We start from the raw sequence: 18,449 nt of genomic DNA on the forward strand, positions 1-18,449 counted from the left end.
AAAAAAAAAAAAAGTTTTATGTTGAGGTCATTAAAGTGACTCTGTCAGTCCATGCTGCTGTGTCTGCATGAAAAAATTGCCTAAGAAATACTGGGTGCCTGTAGACATGCTGCGAGGCTACATCTGCTGGATTAATAGTCTGTTGGAATGCAGTAATTACCCTGCTCCAGCCAGCCTTCACATTTTGTGTATCAGTGTCTCCGTACGTCAAAATGGCAGCAGGGGTGCTTGAACTAAAGCTCATTAAACAAGCTTTAATTCAAGCACCCTGCCACCGTTTTGAAGTGCAGAGATGCTGATACACAGGACGCAGCACTTTAATTAGAGCAGCTCTTGGAACCACTCCAACTGAAGTGTCGTGCCTCGCCCCTGGAGCACGTGTAAAAGTGCCCATTGGTTCCATACAACCTAGCTATGTACTAGTGCAAGTGCTGTTGCAAAAGTTTCCATAATCTGGGTCATTGTCACAGCAAATAGTGAGACAGTTGGGCTAAGGACAGGCAGTAAAAAACTGAGTAGAGATTGATTCGATCTATATGGATTTCTCTAAGCTGCGTAGATTGCATCAGGAGAGATCGGAACACATGTTTCTTCTTTCGTGTAGGGTGGGGAATCCTTGCACTGCCCAAAGCCAGAAGCATACCTTCCCCTGCTGAGGGTGTCTGAGCCTAGCTGAGCTGGGGCCATCACTGATTAGCTATGAGGCACATGCCTCCACCTGCCTGCTGTCACCCTGGATCCTCCCTGCACTGAGCCCTAGGTTTCCAGAGTGGGTACTGGCCCACCTGGCAGCTCTGCCAGCAGTGGCATGGGGGCAGCCAGACCTGGGCTGGGGGAGGGAACTGAGGCTTCATGGCTGTTGGACAACAGCTCCTCTGCCCAGAATTGGCTCCTAGCTGGAGCAGGCAGAGCTGGCATGAGGAGCCAACATAGACACTTCCTTCAACGTCTGCATAGCCCCAGCTGGGCCAGCAGGCAGCCTGGAGCTGGCAGGGGGTATGCAGGGGCCAAGATAGATGCTTCCCTTGGGGTCCACACAGCCTTGGCTCAGCCAGCAGGCAGCCTGGAGCTGGTGTGGGAAACCAACAGGGACCATTAGGGAAGCCTCTATGTTGCTCCCTCCTCCTCCCCACCCCAGCTCCCAGCTGTATGCTGGCCAAGCCAGGGTTGTGTGGATCCTGAGGGAGGGGTCTGTGTTGGCTCCCCGTGCCCCCATCCTGCCACCTGCTCTGGGCTCTGTGCTGCCTGGAACTGGGAGCCATAGCTGGGCAGAGAAGCTGTGTAAGTGACTCTGTGAGAGCCTGGGGGCAGGGCCAGCTAGGTGCTGGCCTGGAGCAGCAGAGCATGAGCTGTGTTCCAGCAGACCGCCCTGTGAGTGGGGGTTTGTGGAGGACTGCAAAGCATTCTGGAATGCTGGGGGACTGCAAGGTAACTTGGGAGGGGATCTGGGACAGAAGTTTGATAAACCAGTTCAACCTAAATCAGTCAAGTCTCATACTACATCCATCCAGATTTATTTTAAACCAGGTTCAACCATTTTGAAACAGTTTATATGTGCAGAACTTCTGTTCTGTTTCAGGGTTAAACCAGTTTCTGATCACTTATACCAGTTTATGTGTAATGTCTGTCCCTCGCTTTGCTGGATCTTGAAGGAATTTCAGAACTTGGGTCAGACTTCTGGTAATTCCATCCCATTGTATCCAGCAAATCATATGGCTCTTGTTAATCTATTTAATTTTCAAAACGCTGTCAGCAAATATGGAATTTGGTGAATGCTTGAATCTTTTTTTGGAGCTGCAAATATATATTTTTACAAAGCTACTGGAGTGTGAGTTCGGAGCTCTAGAGCTGGGGAAAAACGAGATTCAAAGACATCTTGAAGTGCAATCTGAAGAAATGCAGTATTAACATTAGTACCTGGGAGACTCAAGCACTGAATAATCGCCAGTGGTGCTGTGATGTGCAACAAGGCATTGATGGTTTTGAGCAAACTCCCTTCGCTCAGGAGGTAGATGGGCAAGAGAGACAAAGGGAAAGAAGACATTCACAAGGATCTATTTGCTGTGTCCTCAGTCAAACGTGGATCTTGAATCAGTCTTCTCAGTCATCTACAGACTTGCCAGTGACTTCCCTATGTACTGGAAGACTGTTAACCTCTTATCAAGAGACTTCCAATGACAAAAAAATAGAGGGCCTGTCTTGTATACACGAACGCAGCCAGCCTCCCTTTGATTCATTTGAAACCCATGTTAATTGGCAGCGGGAAGAGCAGAAGGGCTGGCAGGCTCTTACAAGTTTTCTCTCGTTTTGGGTAGTGGTTCTCAACATTTTTAGACTCTGACACCACTCTGAAAATGCCAGCTCTTAACTTTTACTTGACTACAGAAAAATAATAATTGTTTTATTGCAAAGAACTCAGGAAAAAACACAACTAGTCAGAACGTTTTTGCATTGTGGACTTGTACTCGAAATCTCTGGGATTATTTGTGAATCTTGTTTGCACACCTAACAGTGCTAATAAGCAGCAATCCATGGCACTCTTAAAGATCTCATGGCACCCTGTTTGAGAATCACTGGTCCTGGGTATAGAATGCTGTGACCTCTCCTTTGTGGGTAGAGAGGACCATTTCCTTCTTACTCTTTATCTTCTTTGAGGAATAAGGCATTCAGATGTATGTACCCACAGTCTTTACTGTAGGTAGACAAAGTTTGATGTCCTAAAGCAACTACACCATAGTATTAACATTTGTAAATGTGGCCAACCCAATAAGAGAAACTTGGAGGAGGGGGGGCGTCATTTTTTTTGAAAACTGAAATACCTATCCCTGGATATACAACTGCTTTCTAGGATGTTAAGTACATTAATTAAAGTTGTACCGCAATGCTGGAGTTATGTTTTTATTTCCTTTTTGTGGTGTCAGAGCCTGAGATTATATGTAGCTCTTTTTTAGTAATAGGAGTTGTATCTTTGCAAACTGATCTAATGTGGAGGATGTCAACCAAATGGCAGTGAGGATATGGCTCAAGGCATAGGTGATGGACAGGAATTGGTGTTACCAGTGATATTTATGGAATGGGGGTTAATACTAGTTATAGAGGAGGTACTAGGACATTGGTTTTGCCTTATTTATGCAACAAGTTATCTTGCTTATAATACCAGTATTTCTCTGAGTGTTCCTTAAAACTAATCATTTTCACAGCTGAAAATTATGTTCTGCAGTGCCTGTAACCTGGTATGTGGTGCAGGCACATATACTGTTTCCATAATTGTGTATATTACTTTTGTAGGATCTGTGTAATCTCAGGTGCCTTATCAATGCTAGATTTATTGACTCCTTTAGTGCTGTTGTTGCTTAGGATACAAACTGAGCTGGGGCTTCAGGTATCCTGGCAAGCTTTCTCTCATTAGTCTTGTACAGCAGAAGGGAGCCAAAGTGAAGTAGCGATAGTCTTCAATATATTTTTCCCCACTCCTTATCCATTCTCATGCACAACCAGGAACAAGCAGTGTAAAATGGGTCGTGTGGTTTTTTCTCTTTATTTTTTGTGTATGTGTGTGGGGTCAGTGCCGGAAGCTGTTGGGGAAGGCAAGTGGTGCATCTGGGAGCTGGAGAGCTGTGGATACTTCTGTTCTTCCCTATACCTAAATCTACGCTAATATGAAGATATGACAATGCATAGTCAAAACCTAGAATGAACCAGTACACTTTTTAGGCACTTCTAGGCTGCTTAAGGCATTTAATTTTTCCATAGGAAATAATAAAATAATGAGGGGTCGCATACCCCAGACATACCTTAGTCATAGCTTTTTTTTTCCCCCCCTTTTCTCAGCGGAATCGCCTTTAGGAGTGTGTCTAGTGTCTCACCTATGCATCCTCAGATGTCGCTATCGCAGTGGCAGCACAGCTTTGCTTGATTCTGCCTGCAAATCTTGTGAGGCATTTGCATATATACATGAATCTTGCGAGTGTTCGCATATATACACAAATGATGCGCATCTTGAGAGGCATTTTCCATTTCCCTGATTTAAAAAAACCAAACGTGTAAACATGAGATGCACGTAAGTTGGAATCGTGTAGATCAGGGGTCTACTGTACAGAAACACATGCAGCAGACAACAAGTGAGGAGCATAGATCCATGCAGGAGGCTATATATTGGTGTGTGCCACTCCCATAAAGCATTGCACACATCAGCTGACTGTGGGCTTCCACCACATTGATCACATACGAATGAATTTGCCTTGCATATAATTAATTTTTTTCGTATAAAAAGGGTCATAGCATAAGAACAGATTTGCATATAAAGAACCCTCAAAGCAAGGGAAACCTGTAACTTGTGTTCCCAAAGGTAGTGTTACTGTTTTTTATGGGTTGTTTTTTTTTTTTTCCATTTCTGATGTGGCTCCTTGATTTTGTTCCTGGAAATATTGCTGGGTCTTCACCTGCTATGATAGCTGCTGGTGAAACTTAGCATTCTGAGAGCTGTTGGAGAGAAGAGCCTTTCCACTGGAGAGTGGAAAAAGATACAAGGCCTTTCTATGGGATGTTAAAGAAAACCAAAGATATGAAAGATGGCAGTGACTTTAGGATCTCTGTTCTTGTGCCAAATAAAAGTATTTAGGTGTCAGCAGGTCTTCTTCACATAAATAGAGATATCTAGTACAGATGATTCAGAGTCCACATGGTGCAGTAACATAAATCAAAATAGTTTACTCAGTTTTGAATCAAGTGGCAAGATAAACTGAGTTACCGTATATATTTAACTCGTCAAGGGGAGCAATGTACCTTCACTAGCTATTAGTTCCGTTTTTTATTAACAGATTTAATTTTCTGCCTGAAATACTTTAACTCCTTTTGTGTGCTTTGTTATTGGTACTGAGACCTGTAATATTCAAAAAAATGTAGCTGATGTACATAAAATCATATCTTGACTTGTGACTTCGAATATCTCCAAAGTGAAATTTGATAACCAACACGAGCATCATTCAAGTTCAGGCAGATTAATGTCAGAGATGGGAGAGAGATTTGGGCTCTGCAGTGCACTTGTCATAATGAATTCTCAGCTAATGTGGAGAAGTGATGGAATTTAAGATTTTTAGACTTTGATTGTTTTCCTCTATCTAATTTATTAATGAATAAACATTGTTAAATTGTAAAGCGGCTACCTCATTCAGTCACAGTACAATATAGATGGATGTAGATGTACTTTTCTTGATAGATATAAATATGAGGTTTCTGATATATTAATTTGTTTACTTGAGTTAATTGAATATTCCAAATTACCTTCATTTAATTTGTCTTCCCTTCAGGAAAAAGTGGATTCCCAACATGCTCATGGACTGCAGGAGCTGGAATTTATTCGGGGACATAGTGACACAGAAGCAGCAAAATTGTGTGTGGACCAGTGGTTAAAAATGCCAGGTAACTAATTAAAAGAGGGGAATTTTAAATATGAAATAATAAACAATGGCTGTTGAAGAGTGACTACTCAGACCCATTGCTGAAATGATTTAAATTTAGAAATTAATGTTGTCTCACTTCAGTCAATCAACATTTGGAATAAATTATTCAGCATTTGCCTTAAATGTCAGTAGTAAACAAATACATGTCACTTAAAGTACTAACGTTGTACTCTGAGTGGTAGCTTTTCTGATGTACTCCACCTAATACATATTGGCTAAGTGCATAATTTGCTTGCTTGCATAATACTTTGCAGGTCCCGATTTTTGCCTGTTGCTTACTGTGGCAAAGTGGGGTTTTCCCTTCGTGCACAACCCTTTGTGGCCTCAGCAGGAGTTAGCAGGCCTGCAGCCTTAACGCACAGTGTCACCCATGTCACAAGTTTTGCTTGTCCACCCCTTTTAGATGCAGTTTCCCCAAGCCCCTGCACCTATCTCCTTGAAACTCGGCAGGCTTTGTGGCCTCAGTAGAGGCTAGCACATCTGCAGTTTTGACCCCACTGTGGCTTAACACATACACGTGACGTGAGTTTTGCTTTAAAGATTTTGGGGTGCAGTTTCTCCGAGCCCCCTGCACCTATCTTCTTGAAACTTAAGCACGCTTCATGCCCCCAGAAGGGGCTACCATTCCTGCAAGTTTCATCCAAATCTGGCCATAAATGACAAAGTTATAGCTTGTTTTGACCTTCCCCATTATATTCTATGGGCAAAACATCAAAACGGGGTCAAAATGGCAAAACATTTCAACAGAACAGAACAGCTGTTTCAACTCAGAACAGAAGTCGAAACAGAACACTGTTCTGTCAAAATGTCAAAACGCTGGTTGAAACGGAATGCTTCTGTTTCGCATAGCCCTAATAATTATGTTGTTAATTAGGCGGGAGGCTGCCTATTCTTGTCCTGATGCCAGGGGGCGCAATCTGCAGCTCCATTCCTCCCCTGCACCGCAGCCCAAGCCTCACAGAAGGCATCCAGATGACAATGCTTCTGGCTCCCAAGCTTAGCTCTCGTTGTCAGGCCTCAGATGCACACGCATTCATACCACTCTCCTCACTAGGGCCTCTCTCACTCCACCCGCTCTCACAGTGTCTTTTTCATGCCTTGACAACTTGTACGGCCTTGCTCCCTCGTGGAGTGGGCCCCTTAGGTCATAGGCTTTAGGTAGCTCATACCTTGGGTGGCAGATGTACTGTCTTTTGGGCATCTCCCATGACCCTCACCAGGGTAGTGGCCAGCCAATTACTTGACTGGGTCTAAGCTTGCCCTGGCCCCTTCTTGGACAACTCTATACCCTCACCCACACATGCTGAACTCCTAGCTCTCTGTGTTCCCCCTCCCCCCACTGGGGCTCTGCTTTTCCACCCCCTTACTGGGGCTCTTCATTGCTGCCCTCATTGGGACTGCCCTCTCACTGGGCCTCCTCATCTCCTTGGGTCTTGCACCCCCACATGGGTTCAAGTGGCCGCACTCTCCTTGGTGTCTTGCACCTGGCATTTCCTGGGGGCTCCCACACCACTGAGAGCCCCCTCAGGCCACCCACTCCCGGCAGGGTGCAGTTTTAGGTCATGCCCAGGACCAAAAGACTCCAGTCATCCCCTGCAGCTCCTGCCCTTACCTCCTGGGTGGTGCATTCAGCTTTGCAGCCAGGCGATGTTACTGCCTGGCCTGTCAATAGGGAACTGCTCTGATTATATAGGTGGCCAGAGATCTAAAATGGCTACCGCACTCAAGCACCTGCTGTCTGCTTGGCTCAGCTCTTGAAATGGCAGGCACCAACAGTGCCCTGCCACACTTGCATTATAACAAACTGTATAATTGCATATCATTTAAGCATGTAAACAGCTTACATGTATGGGAACCCTTTGGCCACACTGTTTTACTTTCAAATGGAGGATGGTTACATTACAATTATATAAACTGTGAAATTTCAATTTCAAGGCTGCTATTTGAGGTATATGGTGCTCTAAGAAACAGGTAAGAATCTTAATGAGGTGAGAAAAACTAACCATGCACTTTGTTAACAACTTTGAAGTGTGCAGCCTAGTAAAAACAGGGTTTTTTGTCTGGGGTTTGTTTTTCCTCCTGTCCTGGAGCAAAGTACTTAGAATACTGCTACGCAATACATGTTTTATTAGACATGCCCATTAGCTCTACATGCACTAGCTACTGACTAGAGGCAGTGCTGCATGTCTGCCAATAAGCTCCATTTTTCAAGTTGGTGAAGCTTTGCAAGCAAGTCAGTAATAGATTTATATCACTTGTCCAGAAGCTAGTATGATGTGTCTTAGCGCAATGCTTCCCTGTGTGATAGAGGTATACAATCAATTGTTGCTTTAAAATTCTTCTTTACATGTTTTTCTTACTATTTAACATTCGTGTTCCATATGCTGGGTATAGGAAATACTTGGGTAGTGTTAGCTACCTCCAAAGACAAAACCATCAGGTAGAAATCTAATTTGCACAACTTATTGATAGGGGGAAAAATCCTTTTTCTTTATATAATAAATAAGGAATCAAAGTGGATTTTAAATATCTGTATCCATTTGTATAGTGTGTGTGTATATATATTGAGTAGGTGTTGGAATCAGCATGCATAAATCATTTTATCATAAACAGTTGAAAATTATGAAATTGTGGTCTTTTTCCTAGGGTAAAATAAAACCTTTCTGGTTCATCAAAGCCCTCTTTTTGTGTAATATAACAGCTTTGTTTTGCCTTGTCAGTATAATCTGATGGTAAGCGTTCAGTTGCTTCGTTTTAAAGAAAAGAAAAGTTTCTGATATTGTCAGGGCTGTGTACCTGAAAGTTTTTGTCTCACAATACAGGTCTCAAGCCAGGTATGGTTAATTATGGAAGAGGTGGATTCAAGAGGGCAGGTGGATTCCAGAGGGCAGGCCAGACACCAGTGAAGAGCAGTCCTATTTTATGTCCTGTAATGCATTGCAACAGAAAATTTGATAATGGGCATCTTCTGTTAGGCCACCTGAAAAGGTAAGAGTATATCCCAGGTCAAAAGAGAACATCACTGAACATCTGTGATTGTGAGGCATTGCCTCAGATCTGTATCATACTGCCCTATAATTTTAGTATTCCTTTTGGAAAGAGGCTGCCAGTGTGCAATGAATTTTTATACAGGCAGAACATCAGGAACTTTTCAGTGTTTCTGTTGTTGCCTTAAAACTTGCATTTTTAAAAACTGATGCTTTCTCCCCTAGTTAATCCTATTGTTTTTTCCCCTTGCTTAGTAAGCATTAAAATGAGCAAATTTCATTACACTTATGACACACAAACTGGGATTTGAATGACATTAGCCAATACTCAGTGAAACTGCCTAACAATCTTGTTTTTGTTTGCTTGAACAGACAATTAATTAGCTGGGTTTTTTTTTTTTTAACCCTGATGCTTCAAATTACTGTACTTTCTTCCAAGGAAACCTATTCTTTTGCTTAGTAGAATCATTTTTGTTGTTTTCCTTTTTTTATAGATTTGATCATTCTCCTTGTGACCCAACAATTACACTCCATGGAGCTCCAGCTAGTGCCGTTGCCTGTGTGATATGTTTTAAAAGATTTGTTACCTCACAGGAGTACTGCGAACATCTTGTATCTAAGGTAAAAATATCTGATTAGGTATTCATGTGACTGAATATTGCTGTGTCAAAGTAACTGGAGTCACTGGCAGCCAAGGGTCAAGAGTTAAAGGCCTAAAGGGGCACAAGCCTGAAGAAGCTTAAGAAGATTTTCTTCTGTAGCCCAGTGGATAGGACTGTCTTGTAGGTTCTTGTCCCTACTTCCCATCACTGTTGAAACGTGTAGACAGTCACTAGTTTTAAAAACAGACATAAACCTGGAAGCAGAGACTAGAACTTGCTAGAAAGCAGAGGCAGATTGGGTAAGGAGCAGGAAGCAGAGCAGTTGATGAGGCAGGGGAAGAGGATTGGAGTAGCACTAATTCAGATGGTGCAAGGCTAATTTTGGGGCATGTCTGTGAAAAAAATTGGCCCCCACTTTCCTAGGCAAAGCTCTAGCCACTAAGATATTGGGCAGCCAATGGGAAGAGGCACCACCCTTACCTATAACTCTGAGCTGAATTAAACGGTCAGTGGGAGTTGAATGTGTTTTTTGATCTGCTCAAGAGTAGCCCTTTCTGGGGACTTGAACGGAGTTTGGCCACTTCCCAGGACCAAGTAGAATCTCTCTGGAACATGTTGGGCTTTACTGCATAAGTGTCTCACTCTGCGTCCCTTCTGCACAGATGCATATGCCCAAGTCTGACTGCCTAGGGACCCTGGCAGGTCAAAATGGAGATGTAGGCTGGATTTAGGTACGTAATGAGTTTTTAGGGCAGGAAATTTGAATTGCTAAAACTTGATTTTTTTCCACCTACATCTTACTTAAGCACCTGCTGAGTTGGTTTGAGCCTAGTCACTTGCCAGTAAGGCTGTAGAATTCTTAACTATCGGGACCAAGTTTTTTGTCTTTTTGTACCTGGTATTAATTTCATGGTGATAGGTACATCTAAATGAGTTTGACCATTTTACTTGGCTCCCAGTGATTTCATTAGGGACTTGTGTTTTAGGGTAAAATGTGGCCTTTAAAAGAAGAAAAAAATCTAATTTTAAATGTAACGTTCTTCAAATGGTTATCTTTGACATAACTACAGCCCCTTTTTTGGAGGTCCCCTATTTAGGTCTTTGTCTAGCCTAGCATTTCCCAACCAGTGTGCCATATACACTGCTGTGCTTTAGCATTTTGGGCTGGAGCCACACCCCCTGCCTGCTGCTGCTGCAGACACAGACAGGTGGGGAGCGTGGCTCCAGCCAGACAGCCCAAAATGCTACCAAGCTGTCCACTCACTACCTACTCCTGCTGTCCTGCTCTGTGTCTGGTGTGCCGTGATGCTTTTTTTATTTAGGTAAGTATGCTGTGGGGCAAAAAAGGTTGGAAAATGCTTGTCTAGTTGATACCTCTATCCGGTGAAAACCCATGCATCTTCTGTACTAAGTCTGAGTTCAGATTACCTTCAGTTATGCTTATTTGGAGACTATGTGTTAACTCTGTCTTAGATTTTTGTCATGGCTGACAACTTGTGGCACGTGATCATGCATAGAAAGTTAATTCATTTCTGATCAAGAGGGTCAACAGCATTTTGCAGGTTTTCCCTTGTCACTTGACTTGGTTTAGCTTCAGATTTGCCAGCATCATAACTTAAGATTGTACACGTACATAATCTTAAGGAAGGCAGTACTTAAGCAGAACTGATAGAGAGGCATACAGATAAGGTTTCTTAATCTATTTCATTGTTTGGTCCAGTTTTCAGTTGCTTATAAATTCCCATTCTTGGTGCTGAAATTTCTCTATAGTAGAGCTGGCTTCTGGCTAAATGTGTGGGTTTTTTTTATTTTTTTTAATATTTCTATTAAAGTTAAAAAAAATACTTCTTAACAGAGTATGGGGAGGGATGTATATTCTCTTGCACCTCCCTCTTTTTTTTTTTTTTTTAAAGGTCATTTTTGTGTAGGGGTTCTAGCAACTGCAGCCTTTTGTCTCTTCTACATTTGTATTGTGAACACCGTAAATTACATCATCTCCCCCAGCTGTTTCAGTGCATGGGAAGGAACTGGTTTTGGGGAATAAGTTGAGGGTGTGTGGTGAAAAATGATGATGTCTGTTTGTTCCTGTAGGGACAAGGCAGAGGATTTCAGAAAGTGAAAGAATGTCCTTTAAAATTCTCTTTTGTATTAGTAACTTGTACTGAACTGTAGCATAGAGAAATAGTACAGCATTTTAAGTGGTCTATTAAAACTCTACCTAATATTTAAACACCTGTTAATTTAAACCTGAAAACCTTTTCTTTTAATATCATTGGATTTTATTTAACTTTAGTTATGTTGTTCATCTTTCAGATAAATGAAAATGATGGGCATAAAAGAGATCTCCCTCCACAGCTTATTCAGTGCTTTGCATGTCCTCACTGCTTCCTTCTTTTCAGCCTAAGAGATGAATGTTTGAAGCATATGTCTGGAAAGAATCACTTCCTCCAGGTTTTTAAATTGAGTGGTATGTTGTAACTAGAATGTGACTTCATGTCTTTCTGATATTGTATCTAAGCAGTGTAAGGCAATATATTTTCAACTGTAAATGAAAGAAAACTGTTACCTCTGTGCCTTTCTAAGATGATTCTTAATTTGGAAAGAAATGCACAAAATATGAAGGCCATATGACTTGCATTGTCCTCTTCCAAGATTTGGTATCTTGCTAATATAAAGAGAGATGCTTTAGGATTTCATATCTGTTTGTGCATTAGTGGTTCTCGTTACGTTTTCTAAATTGGAAGTAGATTTATACTCCTCATTGCCGTAACAGAACATCTTCATTATGTCTTGGGCCCTGTGTGGAATTTGATCCTCCACTCTAAATCATCATGGTTGGTTGCAGACCATGGGGAGGGAGCCCACCAATCAGCGAATTTCTTGGGCTAGACTGCCACACCTTCAATTTAAAGCACCATACAAATTGGCCATAAAAATACCTGACGTTAGGGATTGGCAACATACAGTTGACAGGCTGGATCCAGCCCACGGAGCCCAGTGGCTTTGTGTGTGCTCATGCTAGGGCTAAGCAGTAAGTAGCTGTGCTGGGTCTGGGCAAATTCCAGCTGTGCTCTTACTGCCACTGCTCTTTCCCATTACCCCCAAAACTCTTATCGGCTGTGGCTTGGGTACAGCTTCCAACTGGTTGGGAGCTGTGCCATGACCAGGCAGCTGGAATTTTCATCCAAGCTGTTGATGTTGTCACCCCTCCTGTTTTCCCCCATCTTTCCTTTTCTCTCACCCCAGAAGTTGCAGCAGCATAAATATAGCTTCCACGTGCCTGGCTCTGGTGCACTTTCTCACCAGCTGGAAGCTGTGCGTATGCCCCAGCTGGGGAGCAGGGTTCTGGGAGAAGCCACAGCTGCATAGGCAAAGCTCCCAGCTGTCTGGTCCCATGTGGGCACAGGGAAAGCCCTTGCTGCTGATGCTCTGTGCCAGATGAGCTGAGTTGTTATTACCTGCAACTTGAAAAGTTTTCCAGCTGCTGTTTGCCATTCTATGGTGTCTTAAATTGGATATATGTGTTAGTATGCTTGCCCTTGATACTGTGATTAACACATTAGTTGTGGCATAAATGTAATGTATAGAGAGGCCCTTACTCCCACATCACCAATAATAAAGCCTAGTGGCTAAATAAAGCCCTCACTGTTCCATGTACAATTCAACTGATTGCACAGTTGTACAGATGGGAACTTGTAAAACAGTTGTGGTGATGGCTGTTAATTGAAGGTCACTCAGTGTTAGCTGTTAAATCAGCTTTTGAGTTTTAGTATAATAATAAGTATAGTATATAATAACACTTAGCAAGTGGATGAGACTGCAAAAATATATAATGGAATTGATTTTTTTTGAATGAGAAAGGTGCAATATATTCCTTATGACCCTAAAGTGCAGTTCTAGCCTAAAAACTAACCATGTAAATATGACATTATCACAGTCAACTCTGATACTACTTTCTTACAATACAGCAGGGGATGTTGTATTGTATAATAATGGCTACAAAGCTTATTTCAGAAACTACTTCCTTTTCTTTTTTCCATTAAAAATTTTTAGTTTATTTTTAGTCTTACAGTACAGAGAATCTATTAGATATATAGTTCTGCCCCTAGAATCAGTCTAAGAAACATAGTATGAAGCACTGAAGAAAGGGAGATACTCCAAAAGAAACTATAACAAGCTTGTATGTAGTGTTATGTATTTTTCTTACACACTGATGTATTTTCCCCAAAAATGTGGAAATATAATAAAAGCAAAGAAGTTAGGGGAGCAGGCTTTAATGACAGAGGAAAAAAACATCATTTGCCAAAGTCAAAGAGGGGATCAGTAATGGAATTCAGAAGAGGAGACTGGGACATGCTCCTACCAATTGGCAAGGATGATGAATAGTAATTGTTCATAGAATTAAAGTTTCTCAAGCTGAGGTTTTGACTATGTGGCTTCATTTTATACCATGTCATGTTACAGATGAATCAGGAACTGCACTTCCTTTGCCTTTTCCAACCTACGCAAAGAAGCTTCTGGTATCCTTATGCAAAGAGGTCCCATTCCAGGTTAAATGCACATCCTGCCGCCAGACATTGGGGTCACATATGGAGCTAACAGCACATTTCAGGTTTGCAAGAGTTTACCTGTAGGAAATTAATGTGCCTATGTAGCTACTTGTTGTTCTCATGTTTTTAAATATCAGATAGCTCCATAGTTTGGTGTCAAACTTGTTGTAAATTCCACTTCTACCCTAGTTGTTTCAGCTTGTGATATGTTAGTATTGGCTCAAATGTAATCCTTTGGGGAGTATTATAGACCTGTTTAAAATACCCTAAGCATTTGGGATTGCTTATTATACGTTACTGTTATGTACTAAAAGCACGTGCCATAATTTTATACAGTAGTTCTAAAGAGCAAAATTTTTCCCATTCAGAGAGCTGACTTAGTTGGGGAAAGTGGGGAGGAAGTGTTCCTGAAAGAAGTATTTTAAGAAAAGAATTGGAGGAGACCGAACAGATTGTGGGTGAATAGAAAATGGAAGACTTAAAGCATAGAACAGAAAGAGCTAGAGGTGTGAAAGGTATGAGCAAGGGAACAGTAATGAGAGAAGACTTGAAAGGGCAAAGAGCATATAAAGAAAAGGATAGCAGAGATGTAGATGAGAGCAAGATCACAGGAGGGAGGGCATATTGTTTATATGTAAAGCGCAAGGCAAGAAGCTAATGAAAGCATTTCATTTGTGGGAGGGGGGAATGTAATATGTCTCGGATTAATAAAAAGGGGAAAAAACTCATTAGGGGCTTTTTGGGTACAAAATGAGAGAGTTCAGCAAAGGCAGGATTGGAAAGGTAAAAAGCACAGTTACTAAACTACAAGCTGAATAAGGCAAAGACAGCCCTCATCCTCTAAATCATATGGGGATAGTGGATGTCAGTGTATGTGACTACATCTTTTAAGACAGGTGATCTCAGAGATGTATTGAAATCCTTCAGTTAGTAGCAAGGTTGTTGGTTGTAGCCGTGTTGGTCTAAGGACATAATGCAGGCAAGGTTCTTTGGGTAGTTTTTCACGTCTACCCAAAGAAGCTTGCCTCAGTAATTGCAATAATTTTTCCTCTATCCATCTTTCCCCTTAAATCATAAAGTTAGCTGTTGGTTTGTGCGTTGCCTACAGATCCATTACAAATAATGTTATGCATATCATGTTAAGACTTGCCTTTCCAGTAGTGCCTACTATTGTAACCTTGCTTGAACTCTGCACACCACTGGATCAGTTGAAGGTCCTGATCAATCTACTGCTCCCTTCCTTGGTTTAAGAGGTAGGGGGGAAAAAAATGTTTGGATCATTTGGGTAAGAAATATTGATAGGTGAACTGATCCCATAATTAAGCTGTGTTAGGCTTTGTGGGGAGAGAGGAGCTGTGTAGAGCTTGTCCTTCAAAAATATGAGAGGATGAGTAAGTGGGTCAGTCCTTCCACTTTTACCCCAGGAGTGAAACACTAGAGAGCTTTGATCATATAACACCCAGGAAAGAGGAAAAAATATGCCTCCCTACCTCGTCCCAGTTACAGATTGAAGAATGATTACATGTATAAGTGATTTCTTGTTCCATTCCAGACCAGCTGTCATCCCTTTTCAATTTACTCCTCCTCAGCAACATCCTCATCCTCAACAGCCTAGTGCCAGTGAGTGCCTGTAAGAGGCCTTTCAGCTTGAGTATATTCCCTCAATGCTGTGCTTAAGTGCCTCTAATCTGGAAGCAAAGTATGCTGTTCCCAGCATGGGTGAGCCCTAATTTGGTAGAGTATTGAGGCATTAAAAATGTACAACAGAAATACAGAGGGCTTTTTGGTTGCCTGATTTTCTTTAACAGGTATTTTCTAGGTAGTGAATATTCAGAGGTCTATATATGCCTAGCTAGAATCCACTTTTAAATTCAGGAAATAAAGTAATATAACCAAAATGGTGATATTTATTAAGTCAGTGTTTTTAAAGAGAAATAATTTAAAAAGAAAAGCTGCATGTACTGGTACTAGCACGTCATTTAGTACAGTGATAAAACATTGCTAGGTATGGGATCATTTGGTCAGTATGCAGTTAAACCTGTTAAAGTACATACAGAAAGAATATTATTTCTCTGTCAATGCAGTTGGTGGTAAGAAATGGATGGGTATTTAAAATGCTTACTGTGTAGGTGCAGCTGAAATCTGAAGTGTTTAGAGCTCTGAATGTGTCTTTTATATTTATGTCCGATTTAGAACTCGTTGTCGAAATTCTGGCCCTGTAGTACTGTCGGAGAAGAGCATTTCCCAGGTGGCAGAAATATTTGTAGCAAGAGGTCGCTGTCAAAATTGTGATAAGCTCTTTGCTGATGACAACCAGATCAAACAGCATAACCAAACAACTCAGCACAAGGTTAAAATTATTACCACAATGGAAGAATCCATCTTGATTTTCTGTCATATCAATGGAAGAAAGAAAAACTCGTCTCATATCAGCCAGACAATAAATCGGTCAAAATCATCACTACTTAAGAGACCACTGACTTTGAGTGAGTCTGCTAATGAAAATAATTCTGCCATTTCAAAACAGAAGAATAATTTAGAAAACAAAAATCAGGAAGTTGGAATAAAATTAGGTCAAGATGATACATGCAAAATAAAAGCCTGGTTTTGTGAATGTTTTTTGAAGTTTTCTTCTGAAGAGTCAGTAGAAAAGCACATTTTTTCAGCAAATAGAATCTGTTATAAATGTGCGGTCTGTGGGAAGCTTGCTGAAAACTCAAGCATTATCAGCCTCCATATGAGTCGGTTCCACGGAGGGGCACACTTGACTAATTTCCTTTTCTGGTGTCGAGCATGTAATGCAGATTTATCAAAAGAAGAGAATGTTATGGCACATGTGACTGAATTTCATGGTGGACATAGTTACTATTTTGAGCAGGAAGAAGCTCTAGAGGATGAATCTATGCCATTTTCTGACACAGTTTGTAGTACCTCAGTTAAATGTGAAGAAAACGTTGCTATCTCTATAGAGCGGTCCCCTGGGAAAAATCCCACTTTAGGAAAATGGCAGTGCTGCATTTGTGAGGAAATGTTTGATTCTGAAGGTAGTGTTAAAGAGCATTGCATGTCTTTAGAAAGCCATGAATTTCACAAGTATTGCTGTGGATTGTGCAAAAATCACTTTCGTAAAATAGAAACGCTATACCGACACTGCCAGACGCACCACAGTCAACAAATGCAGGTTAAATATTATTGTGGTATTTGTGGGAATCTCTTTTTTGATGTTGAGGAAGAATTTCTAACACATTATAAGTCTTCCCATAGCATGGATTATATGTTTGTGTCTGAGCAAACTGAACCATCAATAAAAATTGAGGAAGATATTTTGCCATTAGAAGAAGAAAACTATCTAAGCTGTGGCTGCCGAGAAGATTACGTCTCAAAAGCAAATAGAAAGATAGATTATGATATTTGTCTGAAAAACATGCTAAAAAAAGGAAATCTGTGGTTTCGCTGTTGCATCTGTACAGCAACCGCACAAAATTACACAGACTTGAATGACCACCTCAGCAGTCACCCAACACAGAAGTGCACCCAAGTGACGTATGTTGTGAAGTGTAGTGCATGCAGCAAAAATTTTACTGATCTTAAGAGTGCCCATCAACACTACCATGATAAACATTGCTTCTTGCAGAAGCCTAATACAACACAGTTCAGTTCAAAAGAAGAAAGCAATGTCTTTAAATTCACAGCAAGCGGTGCTTGTGTGGGTAAGAAGCCTGACAAACTGAAGCTTTCTGAAAAGTTTCCTAAAAGATCAAAATCTCCGTCTTCAAAGGGACCCATAGATGGAAAGAAAGGAAGAAGTAAGAAAACGCATTCGCCAGAACCTAATGAAGGTATATGGAAATTCTTTGTAGTGTTAATACTCAGTAGAAAAATCATTGCTGTAGTTCACTTGTATAGCAGTTGTTTAGTAAACCTGTATTCTGTCATTAGTATTCTGTATCTTCAGTTCTTTAAACAAAACAAAATTCCGGGAGTTTTTCGGGTTTTATATTCCAAACTTAAATACCAGGTTGAAATCAGGATAAAAGGAAGAAAAGAAAAAAATATATTGGTTTAAATTGGGGAAAATAATAAATTTTTGGAGGGCTGAGAGCATGTTCACATGTGCCCCCTGGATGGGAAAGTGTGCTAGGGGGAGAACCCATCCGCCCCAGCCCAGCACTGGCCCCGCACTGCCTGAGGGCCCAGAACAGGGGAGCCAGTGTGGGGCCAGCCTTGGTGGGGATGGACCCCTCAGGACCCCCATGCCTGCTCTGCCAGGTTCTGTCTAGCCAGGGCAGGGCACGGGACAGAGCCACGGCTTGTCCAAGGGGCATGGGGAGGGGCTCGCATCTCCCACCACTGCACAAGTCCCACAAGGCACAGGGGTGCGTGAAAACATGTAAATCAGTAAAAACCAAATAACTTCAATAAAAAAAACTCAGGTAATTTATTGGTGAAATTTGGTAAAAACCAAAAATTCAGAAGACCATCATGCACATCTCTAGTTTGCACACAGAAAAATTTATATTCCATTCATAGTTTTAAAGTTGTAATTTTAACTCTGAGAACTAAACTTGAATATCCTTTTTACTCCACCCTCACTATTTTATTACTTCTAGAAACAAAAACAAATAGCTGGTGTTGGTGTGATAAAGGACTTGGCTTTGATGTCCAGATCAATGGAGCAGTGCTGAGTACTTCCAGTTTTGTGATCAAGACAGACATAGCGACATACAGAGCTCCAAACAGACTTCTACATGGAGCAGTGTCAGTGCTACATATAAATTCCAAGTGGTTAAAAAATCACTAGGGAAATAATTCTGTTTAGTTTCATAGTTGGTAGGGTTGGAAGGGACC

At 41.4% G+C, this 18,449-nt stretch overlaps 1 protein-coding gene across 1 annotated transcript in view; it reads left to right on the forward strand.

Moving 5' to 3' along the window:
- The window catches only part of ZNF451 (zinc finger protein 451), a 45,895-nt gene that overhangs the window by 15,307 nt on the left and 12,139 nt on the right, over nt 1-18,449 (forward strand). The window contains exons 4-9 of the mRNA XM_019537584.1: nt 5,310-5,421; nt 8,285-8,450; nt 8,944-9,070; nt 11,365-11,518; nt 13,516-13,663; nt 15,795-17,440. Coding sequence (XP_019393129.1) covers nt 5,310-5,421; nt 8,285-8,450; nt 8,944-9,070; nt 11,365-11,518; nt 13,516-13,663; nt 15,795-17,440 — 2,353 coding nt within the window. The remainder of the gene's footprint in view (nt 1-5,309; nt 5,422-8,284; nt 8,451-8,943; nt 9,071-11,364; nt 11,519-13,515; nt 13,664-15,794; nt 17,441-18,449) is intronic.

Source organism: Crocodylus porosus, unplaced genomic scaffold (assembly GCF_001723895.1).
Source record: "Crocodylus porosus isolate Cpor-Errol unplaced genomic scaffold, CroPor_comp1, whole genome shotgun sequence".
NCBI lineage: Eukaryota > Metazoa > Chordata > Crocodylia > Crocodylidae > Crocodylus > Crocodylus porosus.